The sequence below is a fragment of the Vicia villosa genome, linkage group LG6 (genome assembly GCF_029867415.1).
Source record: "Vicia villosa cultivar HV-30 ecotype Madison, WI linkage group LG6, Vvil1.0, whole genome shotgun sequence".
Classification (NCBI taxonomy): domain Eukaryota; kingdom Viridiplantae; phylum Streptophyta; class Magnoliopsida; order Fabales; family Fabaceae; genus Vicia; species Vicia villosa.
The window spans coordinates 68,026,376-68,038,501 of NC_081185.1; the positions used below are offsets into that span (position 1 = coordinate 68,026,376).

The 12,126-nt window shown below is 37.9% G+C and overlaps 1 protein-coding gene across 1 annotated transcript; it reads right to left on the reverse strand.

The window, feature by feature from the left end:
* Nucleotides 1-10,754: 10,754 nt before the first annotated feature.
* On the reverse strand, nucleotides 10,755-11,309 carry LOC131613817 (uncharacterized). Its single transcript, XM_058885456.1, has one exon. The coding sequence runs from the start codon at nucleotides 11,307-11,309 to the stop codon at nucleotides 10,755-10,757; it is 555 nt and encodes a 184-aa protein (XP_058741439.1).
* Between the last annotated feature and the right edge of the window lie 817 nt (nucleotides 11,310-12,126).

A 12,126-nucleotide genomic window follows, 5' to 3' on the forward strand; every position in this document is an offset into this window, starting at 1 on the left:
CATAAGCACCAGTGTACATAGATAAGCAATTTTGTCAAAGATATTAAATGCATAAACATGTATTCCTTTGTAACATTGAAGCTCTTGGTCGACATGGTGAGTACTTTTGGGTTAGGGTTGATAAAATTGGTAGATCAAGTCTTTCACCTTTACAAAAGTGCACTGTCGTTATTCATATGTTGGCATATAGAGCATATGTTGATACTATGAATGACTATTTGAGAATTGGTGAAACCGCAACATTAAAATATGTTGATAAGTTTACAAGGGGTGTGATAAGTGTATTTTGCCCAAAATATCTATGAAACCCAATTGTTGAAGACATTGAATGCCTTTTGTAGATGGGGATTGCACATGGCTTTCCACGTAAGTTAGGGAGAATTAATAATATGCATTAGGGATGAAAAAATTGACTAGTTGCATTAAAAAGGCAGTATGTTCGAGACGATCATGGTAAACTCATTGTTATGCTCGAAGCAATTGCTTCACAATACTTATGGATTTGGCATGCGTTCTTTAGGGTAGCTGGTTAATGTGTTGAACCAATATGATTTTAGTCCAGGCCAGTATGTTGATGATGTAGGACTTATGATGCCTTATAGGTTGGCCTATATATGCATATATAGGTTGACCTATTTAGCATTTTTTCTAATATATATATATATATATATTAGAAAAAATAGACTAAATCGGTTGACATAAATATATATATATATATATGTGTGTGTGTGTGTGTGTGTGTGTGTGTGTGTGTGTGTGTGTGTGTGTGTGTGTGTGTGTGTGTGTGTGTGTGTGTATGTGTGTGTTGAACCAATATGATTTTAGTCCAAGCCAGTATGTTGATGATGTAGGACTTATGAAGCCTTATAGGTTGGCCTATATATGCATATATAGGTTGATCTATTTAGTATTTTTTCTAATATATATTAGAAAAAAAAAGACTAAATCGGTTGACATATATATATGCCAATCTATAAGGCTTCATAGATTATTTTTAATATATATAAAAATATAGGCCAACCTATAAGGCTTCATAAGTCCTACATCATCAACATACTAAGTTTCACCAACCTAGAAAATCCTACATCATCATTATCATTTTTCACTCCAAAACTCCAACTTTTTCGTGCAATAAATCAAAGGGAGCAAGAGAAGATTGAATTTAAGGTAAATATTAACTCACATTAATCATCAAACGTTTGTAAAAAAAGTAGTGTTGCTTCCAGAGGTACAACTCTGGAACATGTTGAAGATGAACACTTCCAGATGTACATCTCCTGTACATGTCTGTACTATTTTTTGCAGCAATTTTGTAATTATTTTTAAAATATTTTTATTATTATTTAGAAATATATATGGTGAACCCCGGTAATATCTTAAAAGAATTAGTTTCTACAAACGATGTTTCTTCGAATGTTCAAGGGGTTGTAATTATCCTCAATAGAAGTTTAAAAGATACGACACGGGTAGTAGAAAATGCACTACGCCAAATCTCACATTTAGCAGCGCAGCTACGACAGCGCTTTGAGAGAAAGCGCTACTATAGCTTTCGCTAAAGACAAAACTATAAAACAAGGGGAAAAAGCGCTGGTATATGTGAATGTCCTTTTAAAATTTGTGGTTACATGATGGCTACAAAGAAGTGGAAATTTAGTGTTATTTTTGTCTGCATAACCAATAATTATGCTTAAAGTTACAAAGTCATCCTAGTGTATGTCGGCACAAACCGGAAGAGAAGACATGTATTAGTCACATGACCTTAAATCTTGTCCCACCGAAAAAATATACTTGCCACATTGAAACAAAAGGAACCCGACGATATATCAAATATAAGGCAAGTGATCTCGACAAAGTGGGTATGTTTATGATTATGACTGCAAGTGCACAGTCCTATCGCGTAGCTTTAAATTATATCAAACCCAAAGGACTAAGAATCAACCTACGGTATCTAATTGTTACTACGTAAATCTAAGGCTAATATCTGATTGATTAGGATCAGACTGGGGAAATAGGGAAATAGAATTAAATTAAATTATAGGGAAGATGCACCGGTACGTAATGGTCGGACGTCGGTGATCTAGTAAACTATCAACACAAATCATAATTCAAAATACTTTTCCGTAGAAATCATTTGCTTAAAATCCTTCCTCTCACACTCTCGTGTTTATTGATTATAATCTTATGATTAAACCTAAGTGAACGCTCTCGCTGTATCAATTAATGTTTAAAATAATTTTTGAAAACAAATGAAGACTAATTAACCTTAAAACGCTCTCGTTATATTTAAGGTTAATACTTAATTTCTACTGTCCAGTTAAAATCTCAAACTCTCGTTTTTATTGATCCTAACTTCTATCGCTTTTTACTATCGTAACAAAATGGTTTAATTAAGTATTGGAAATTATAACCAGATAGATAAATTCTCATTGATAAAATATGTTGATAGCGTTACTAGATTCCCTCAGTTATGTGGCCTTACAAACCGGTGTAAATTATTTAGCTGGACATAGTTTTAAAGCTTAAAACAGAATAACAATAACAATTGCAGACAGGTAATAATTCAGGCATATTTAATAAACCAGAGTAAATAATAACTGCGACTGAAAATTAAACCTGAATTGAGTACTGAATTGAATACTTGATTGAATACTTGAAAGCTGGTACACCAATATCTTGATCCGGAACAGAAATTAAATTGCAACAAAAAATTAAATCCAAAATCTAAAACGAAATATGAAGCTAGCAAGGAAAAATAAAGTTGCAGTAATGTTCCGGCAAGGAAATCTAGTGCTTAACAGGTTGGGAAAAACTAAATCGGAGTTGAACTAAGTGGCTGGAAATTAAAGGGTTTGCAGAAAAATGGAGGAAGAAAAACTAAAGAAGCAGGAGAAGCCTCGTGTGAGATGTACTTCTCCTTTTATAAAGGTGCCTTGCTAGGTTACGTTTTTCAGAGATATTTTCTCGGCGAAGAAGAAGTAGGCTGAAATGTAGGAGTGAAGTGCTGAGCGATTTGTTTCTGGGCTTTTCTCTCTGGGCCAAGCATGACTAACGTCATACTTGGGTGTGTGACGGACGACACTCCATGGGGGTGACGGTCGTCATGGTGGGGTGCCTGACGAACGGCCCCTTTTGCTTCACGTTAACTTGTGATACGTATGGGCTTGGGGCCTATGCTTCATGTGTTGGCTATTTTCTTTGGACCTCCCTTATTCTTTTGCACCTCCTAGTGATTTTACTTCATTTTTCTCCTTTTTTTCTCTTTATTTTCTCAAGCAAGCTCCTTTGTAATAAGTTCCTGAAACAAAACATAATACCGACGTAATATCGAAATAAAATAATATAATTGAAATAAAATGAGGAAATAATACATGTAAATTAAGCCAAATATAAGATACACTTTTGTGTTATCAAACTCCCCTACACTTGAACCTTTGCTTGCCCTCAAGCAAACAATCAAAAGAAAAAATAGTTTAATCACGGGTCGTACACACATGCATGACAATCATCTCAATCCGTACGTGGTTGCAGTGAAACTTTGCTAGAGATATAGAAGCTCTATAGGAACACCAAAGATACAGTAGCGACATTAGACAACTCCAACTTATGCAAACCAATCTGAATCATGCTATTATATCTCATCTAGTTATTTTTGCTAAATTTTACCTGTTTTCATTCTAGCGCAATCACATTAAGCCCTTTATCTTCACACACACATAGTAGAGTAACCGGTTAGCGATTCTGATCCTTATAAACACAGGGTTGTGGCACATTTTTATGGTACTCACTCTTAACCAATTGTAAGCTGCGGGGGATCGGACCGTAGTTCTCCCTACTAAGTTCAATACCATATACTTTTGAACCAACCGACAATAGGCTTCTTTATCTTAATTCGCGAGATACACATCCTTTGGGTTAAATGACCGGTTGAGGGTCACCTAGCTTAGTCGGTGCAATCTTTCAATTGTACTATATTTTTAAATATTCAGGATCATTCATTTATATTCATCGGCTCTCTACGTAGTTTGTGTTTAAGATGGTGCCGACTGCTAAATAAACTACTCAAGGCTACTTTAATGCTAAAGGTTAAAGATTTGGGATAATAGGTATTCAAATCGATCTTGCATAATCCGGGGTTTTAAAGTGTCAAGACTGTAGCAATTGTGTTTAATAATGCCTTAGTTTCTAGCATATCTTAAAAATGGGCAACCTTGTACGTTTCGAGTGTGTTAGGCAATGCGTATAAAAGAAAAAAAATTCTGATTCAAGTAAATAAAGAGTTCGACTAACGGACGAAAATACTTGCATATACGAACTTAAAGTACATGAATGGATGGAAATGAAAGGGAAATTTTTTTAAGGAAATAACTAAAAATTTAAGTCTACCGATAAAATTGACAAAATCAGGAAGCTTCCTCCCCCACACTTAAACTTTGCATTGTCCTCAATGCGACTTTGTGTGGTATAGGCGATAAAAGCTCACTCCTCGTTTCCTCTTCTCGCACTCCGCCTCGAGTTCATGGTCTACCTCCCCTACGTCTTTCCTCGACGTCTCTAGGCGAGACTATCCCGGCTTGATACACATAATCATGTAAGCCTTCAACGCGGTATGTCAAACCATGCATTTCTTCCGTATGGTTTGAAATTCTTTAACCATTCCAATACACATAATCGTGTTGATCTCTTTGCATCTTTCGCATGAGCGCCATCATTTCGTTCTACCCCACTTCAATTCTCTGATGACACTGAGTTTCCTCCTCGTGGTTCTGCAACATCTCTTTGTAAATGTCATCCAGTGTGGTCGGATGGTTTCTTCTATGGGGTTGATGTCCATATGATGTTCCTGCAACATTCTCTAGATATGGTTGTGGGTTTTCATCAGGTTGATCAGGTTGAGACTCTTGTTCCAATTCTTGTTCGACTTTATCAATATTGTTTGCGTCATCTTGATTGGCTTGGAGGTCGTCACCAGCGGCAGGTGCATTAAGGTCATACACCCAGTGGTTCCCGACGTCTAATCTAACGATTTCGGCATTCGACAATATGACACTGCGAACTTCCTTTTTTCGTACCATGAGATTGTATTTTCCGTCCTCTCTTGCCTTGATAAGACGGCCAGCCCGACAGTTGTTGATGTCCATAAAAGCAGCTGGTAAAGACGGAAGATTTTGTAGCCTATCTCTTAAATATAGGGCTCGAGCTAAACCAGTAACAAGCCATCCTACACAAAATGTCATGTTTCCTTCTCTTGACACAAGAGATTGAATGTGAGCCATAAGGAAAGTACTGGCATTGATCCGATTGTTGGAGAAAGCACAATAAAAGAAGTATAACTCCTTGGCATTGACCTTGTTGTTGTTGGTCCCTCTGAAGATCGTGTTGGCTAAGATGCGCTGGAAGTAACGAATGACCGGATTGTGAATATGAGAAGAAAAACGCATGTCGGGAGTGACATTTTTGTTACCGAACACTCTCTGCCATAAAACATACGATGTTCTTTGCCAGTCACTCTCAGGCGGAATTCTATAATTGACTCCCTCATCACGTGTGAATTTAAAAATCGCACTCAAGTTGTCTAGATTTATGGTGTACTCTTGTTTAAACAGTCGGAAGGTAGCGGTTCTGATGAGACTATGACAAGCGTCGGTAGGTGTGTTGTAAATATATGAACTTAGAAATTCCAAGATTAATGCCTCGTATGTGGTCAAGTTCAGTGTGCTTGCAAATGATAAACCTGTTTTATTGAGCAACATTCGCACAACGTTGAACAGCCCCAAACTTTGCAAACTTTATACATGGGCGAATCTTGTTGACACCACCCCTCTCTGAGAAAAACTTCGGTAACGCATGCGTTGAAGTTCACCAACTTCTCCTTCCCGGAAAATAACACCTGGAAATTCGGCTTCTCCTTCGTTTTGTTGGTTTAGATTAGCCATAGTTGGTGGATGTTTTAGGACTAGTTTGGTTTCAAGGTAGTAAAACAAATATTGAGAAGTGAGGTTTATTGGTTCTGATGAATGGAATTTATATGGTTGCTAGAACAAAAATGGTGATAGTGGGATTTTAATAGGAGGGTTTGAAAGAAGATGAAAGGAGTAGAGTAAATGGAATAGAGGGACGGTGGAGGAAGTTTTATCAGAAACGAATGCATTGAAGTGAAAAAGAAAATGCGTTTCTGCATTTAAGGCAAGTGACAAACGTCACTTTATGGCCTGTGACGGTCGGCATGGTGCCCCTCCTGACGGACGGTATCCTTTAGCCAATCTCAGAAAATTATTTCTTTGCGCGTGGTTTAGCTAGGTGCAGATGGATCAGGTTGTTCAGCTTGCTTTTTGACCATTGCATGTCCTCTAATTGGACCAAAATAAATGCCTCATAAATAATTTTGACCATTGAGTCAAAACATTATTCAGAAGTTATGCATAACACTTGGTTTTCAGTACAGGCAGTGTTCACATTCATAGCAGGTAACAGACTAGAATTTAAATGCTTTGGTAACACGGATATGTTATGCAATATAGCAGATAGCAGAAAATTTGAAACAGATATGCAAAAAAAGAGTGATTATCAGACAATTAAATTGGTGCATAGCATTAACAGAACACAGGAAATTAATCAAAATTGAAAATTTTACGGAAAAGCAAACAAAACAAATTATTCTGAAAATATAATTTATGCTAATACTAATACTAGGAATCAAAAACTAAAACGATAAAAATTAAAATAATTAATACTAACTAAATATTTAAAAATACTCAAAATCGGTACGTAGTAAGGTGACCTCATTTTGAAGGGTATCAAGATCGGTACGTAGTAAGGTGACCTCATTTTGAAGGGTGTCTATAGCAGCAGCATGGTCAACCATGGGTACATCTTCATCGTGCACAGCAAGAGCAATGCCGTGATATCCAGGCGGTGTCATTGGATCACTTTCTTCCTTCTCGGGATCAGTTTCACGTTGTCCTTCCAAGTCATATAACCAATTCTCTTTCTTGAGCACACTTGTGTTCCTAGTGCATGGTAAGGAAAAATGATAGACAGGCTCATAGTTTACTAAAAGCTAGTAAGGCGGTGCATCATAATTACTGATCAGGCCTTTGTTGAAGCAAAATGCGATGTCCATGGAGTTAAATCCTCCAAAAGGGATTAAACGTGCAAGCGGTGTTCTTAAGGACATAACATGGGCGATCATAGTGACTAGACCACCTACAAGGATAGGACCAAGGGTATCTTGGGCTATAACAACCATCCTAGAAAGCATGAAAGACACACCAACAACTGGTCTGGATTGGAAAACACACATCATGATGCACAATTCATCTTTAGTCACTGAGGTGTCGCCTAAAGGTTTTCCAAAAAGAGTGAATGATAGTATCATGTGGAAATACCTAATGGCGGGGTTATAAATTTCTGAAGAGACTCGGAGATCATCCTGATGTTTGCCCGATATTACCCAAAAAGTAATCAACTATGTTATCAGGAAAGTAATCATCATCAACTTCCATTAAAGCATCCATGCTTTTAGGAAATCCTAGTAACTCAGCTAGCTGGCGGGTGATGAAGTGGTAGGTGAAACCAAACAGCCTTAATGAAACTCTTCCTCTGTTAAATCCTAGTCCAAGTTCGAGCTCATAGCGAAGGGAACTCAGAAACTCTAAAGTCAGGTTACGAAAAGTGGGGGCACGGCTGGTAAGGATATCTCCCCAACCAATCTGATGAAGCATAAAGTGCACACTTTCCCTGATACCTAGGACAGTCAAAGTCGCGTCATGCGAAAAAGTGGTGAATCCCATCTCACGCTGTGTCAGAATCTCATAACGTCTCTGTTGAGCCTCACTCCCAAAAGTAACTATCATATCATCAGTAAAGTCCATCTCTAAAGTCATAAAAGAAGTTAGTACCCTCGAAGTTTTTTTTAAAAATCAAAATATAATTTATGTTAGTATCATTTATTAGAACAAAAGGAGTTAGTATTTTAAAATAATTGTAAAATAGAAAGAAAAAAAATTAAAAGAAAATTAAAGTTAAAAGGTGGGTTGCCTCCCACAAAAGCGCTTTGTTTAACGTCGCAAGCTCGACGAATCGACAGTTAGTTTCTCGAATCAACGATTTACTCTACGAGTTTAAGACTATCAGTATAGTATTTGTTTTCAATAATGTGATAATGCTTTAGTCGCTGCCCATTAATAGCGAAGTGATCGCTTGATCTTCCTTTAATTTCGACAGCGCCATTTGGATATACTCTAGTGACTTCGAATGGGCCAGACCATCTTGAACGAAGTTTTCAGGGAAATAATTTGAGTCGAGAATTGAACAACAGCACTACATCTCCCACGTTAAATTCTTTCTGATAGATGCGCTTATCATGCCACTTCTTTGTTCTCTCTTTGTAGATCTTGGCATTCTCGTAGGCATTTAACCTAATCTCTTCCAATTCATTGATGTCTAATAATCTCTTCTTGCATGCGGCGGTGTAGCTTAAATTTAAGGTTTTTATGGCCCAGTAAGCTTTGTGCTTGAGTTCCACCGGTAAATGACATGATTTACCGTACACTAGTTTGAAAGGCGTTGTTCCTAAAGGTGTCTTGTAAGCAGTCCTATATGCTCACAATGCTTCGTGTAGCTTAGGTGACCAATATTTCCTAGATGTGGCGATAGTTCTCTCAAGTATGTGCTTAATTTGTCTATTTGAGACTTCAACTTGTCCACTCATTTGTGGGTGGTAATGTGTTGCTACACGGTGTCGGACTCCATACTTCATTAGAAATTTTTCGAAGATTTTAGATATGAAATGGAATCCTCCATCGCTGATGATTAGTCTTGGTACACCAAATCTCGGGAAGATTATATTTTTGAATAGCTTAATTACTACGTGTGCATCGTTTGTTGGTGAGGCTACAACTTTTATCCATTTAGACACGTAATCGACAATAACAAGTATGTAATTATTTCCAAAAGAAGACGGGAAGGGTCCCATAAAATCGATTTCCCATACATCAAAGATTTCTACTTCCAAAATGCCTTTCTGAGGCATTTCATCCCGTATGGATATATTTCTAGCGCGTTGACAACGATCGCAATTTTTAACAGCGATGTGAGCGTCTTTCCACAGATTTGGCCAAAAGAGGCCAGCTTGTAAAATTTTTGTGCATGTCTTTGATGTTCATGCATGTCCACCATAAGGGGCATCATGACAGGGATGTATTATGCTTTCCATTTCTCCTTTCGGGGCACATCGGTGGAAGATTCCATTAGCGCCTCTCTTAAAGAGTACAGGTTCATCCCAATAATATTGTTTAAGATCGTGAAAGAACTTCTTCTTTTGTTGATAAGTCATGTCTGTTGGAAGCACTCATGCCGCTAAGTAATTCACAAAATCAGCATACCATGGCAGTGTGGTTTCAGTGCTCAACGTTTTAATGACTTTGGAGGTTTCGGTTTGGGCTTTAGGGTGCTCCAATGTATTGCTTTCAGATTCTATTTGGGCTATTAGGTGTTTGTAAGGGAAAACATCATTAATTGGTACTTCTTTGGGTTTAAGACCTTCCATTATAGACAAATGGTCAGCTACCACGTTCTCGACACCCTTTTTATCCTCGATTTCCAAATCAAATTCTTGCAACAGTAGGATCCACCTAAACAGTCTAGGTTTTGCATCTTGTTTAGCTAGTAGATACCTAATGGCTGCATGATCGGTGTAGATAACTATCTTTGCACCTATCAAATTGGAACAGAACTTATCTAATGCAAAGACCACAGCTAAGAGTTCTTTTTCGGTTGTGGCGTAATTCATCTGTGTAGGGTCCAAGGTTCTACTTGCGTAGTATATTGCATGGAGCTTTTTATCTTTCCTTTGGCCTAAGACTGCTCCTACGGCATAGTCACTTGCGTCTCACATTATTTCAAATGGAAATCCCCAATCTGGCGGTTGCATTACGGGTGCAGATATAAGGACTGTTTTTAATTTTTCAAAGGCTCTTAAACATTGGTCATCAAAATTAAACTCGACGTCTTTCATTAGGAGGTTGGTTAGAGGTTTAGAAATCTTAGAGAAATCCTTTATGAATATTCTGTAGAAACCGGCGTGTCCTAGGAAACTTCGTATTTCTCTAAATGTTTTTGGGGGTTGAAAGTTCTCTATAACTTCAATCTTTGTTTAACCATAAAATGACACTTCTCCCAGTTTAGGACGAGGTTGACTTATATACATCTGTTATATACTCTTTCTAGATTCGAAAGGCATCCCTCGAAATCTTCCCCACATACAGAGAAGTCGTCCATAAAGACTTCCATGATGTTGTCTATGTAGTCAGCGAAAATTGACATTATGCATCTCTGAAATGTTGCAGGGGCGTTACATAATCCAAACAACATTCGTCTATAGGCGAATGTCCCACAAGGGCATGTGAAGGTTGTTTTCTCTTGGTCATCAGGGTGGATAGGGAATTGGAAGAATCCGGATTAACCATCAAGGTAGCAGTAGTAAGAGTGCTTAGCTAATCATTAAAGCATTTGATCAATAAAGGGAAGAGGGAAGTGATCCTTCCGAGTGGCCTTATTTAATTTTCGATAGTCAATACACATCCTCACACCAGTCACCACTCTTTCGGCTATAGACTCGCCCGATTTGTTTATGGTAACTATTATGCTTCCTTTCTTTGGTACGCAATGGACCAGACTTACCCACTAACTATCAGAGATTGGATATATAATTCCTGCATTTAGAAGTTAGGTGACTTCATCTTTAACTACGATGCTCAGGATTGGGTTGATCCTCCTTTGATGTTCTCTATAGGATTTGGGCAAGGCATATGGTTGGGTGTTAAAGCCAAACATTCGCTTAAGCTATCGTCTCGATATTCTGAACGCCAATTGTCATCTTCGAAAATCAGGGGCGTTGGAATCTTTATAACATCAGAGTAAGATTCCTCTGATAATCCTATCTCTCTTATACATTCATCAATAATGTCCACTAGATAGCATGTATCATCTATAGCCGGGGCTTGAAGGAATTGTGTCAGAATAAACTCGACTTTCTCTTCGCCTTTTTCAAATGTCAGCTTGCCTTTCTTTACGTCTATAATGGCTCCAGCGGTGGCCAGAAACGGTCTTCCTAAGATTATAGGGGTATTGACGTCTTCTTTTATGTCCATAATTATGAAACTTGTAGGGATGTAAAATTGTCCTATGCGGACGGGAACGTTTTCAAGGACGCCTACAGGATACTTGACAGAATGGTCTGTAAGTTGTACTGACATCTTTATTGGTCTTAACTCTCCCATATTAAGCTTTTCGCAAATAGATAAAGGCATTATGCTAATACTGGCTCCTAAGTCGCACAGAACTTTTTCAATGACAAACTTTCCTATATTGCAGGGTATGGAGAAACTCCATGGGTCTTTCAGCTTAGGAGGCTATTCTGAATCATCACACTACATTCGGCGGTAAGTGTAACAGTTTCATTGTCTTCTATCCTTTTCTTGTTTGATAGAATTTCTTTGAGAAATTTAGCGTATGAGGGCATTTGTATAATAGTTTCCGTAAAAGGAATTGTAATATTTAATTAGTTAAGAAGTTCAACAAATTTCTTAAACTGCCCTATGCTTTTAGATTTTTCGAATCTTTGAGGGTATGAGATAGGTGGTTTATAGGGTGGTGGAGGTACATATGGTACTTCTTCTTCCACCGTCTTGCCATCCTTGTCCTCTTTCTCTTTTGGGCTACTTAATTTCTCTTTGGGTTCACTTTCCTTCTCAGTTGTTTTACCAAGGTTTTGGAACATAGCAGGGTTTTTAAGCCTAGGGTCAGACGATTCGTCTATCTCTTTACCACTTTGTAGAATAATAGCACGAGCATGTCCTTTCGGATTCGATTGTGGTTGTCCAGGAAATGTCCCGACAAGTGCGGCAGTAGGTGCTTATTGTTGCGCCACTTGAGAGATCTGTGTTTCAAGTATCTTGTTGTGGGTGGCTAATGTGTCTACTTTAGTTGCCAATTGTTTTATTTGCTCATTAGTGTGTACGTTTTGATTTAGGAAGTCCTTATTCGTCTGAGTTTGAATGGCTATCAAATTTTCCATCATCATTTCTAGGTTAGATTTCCTAGGGACGTTAGGAGCGGCTAATGGTG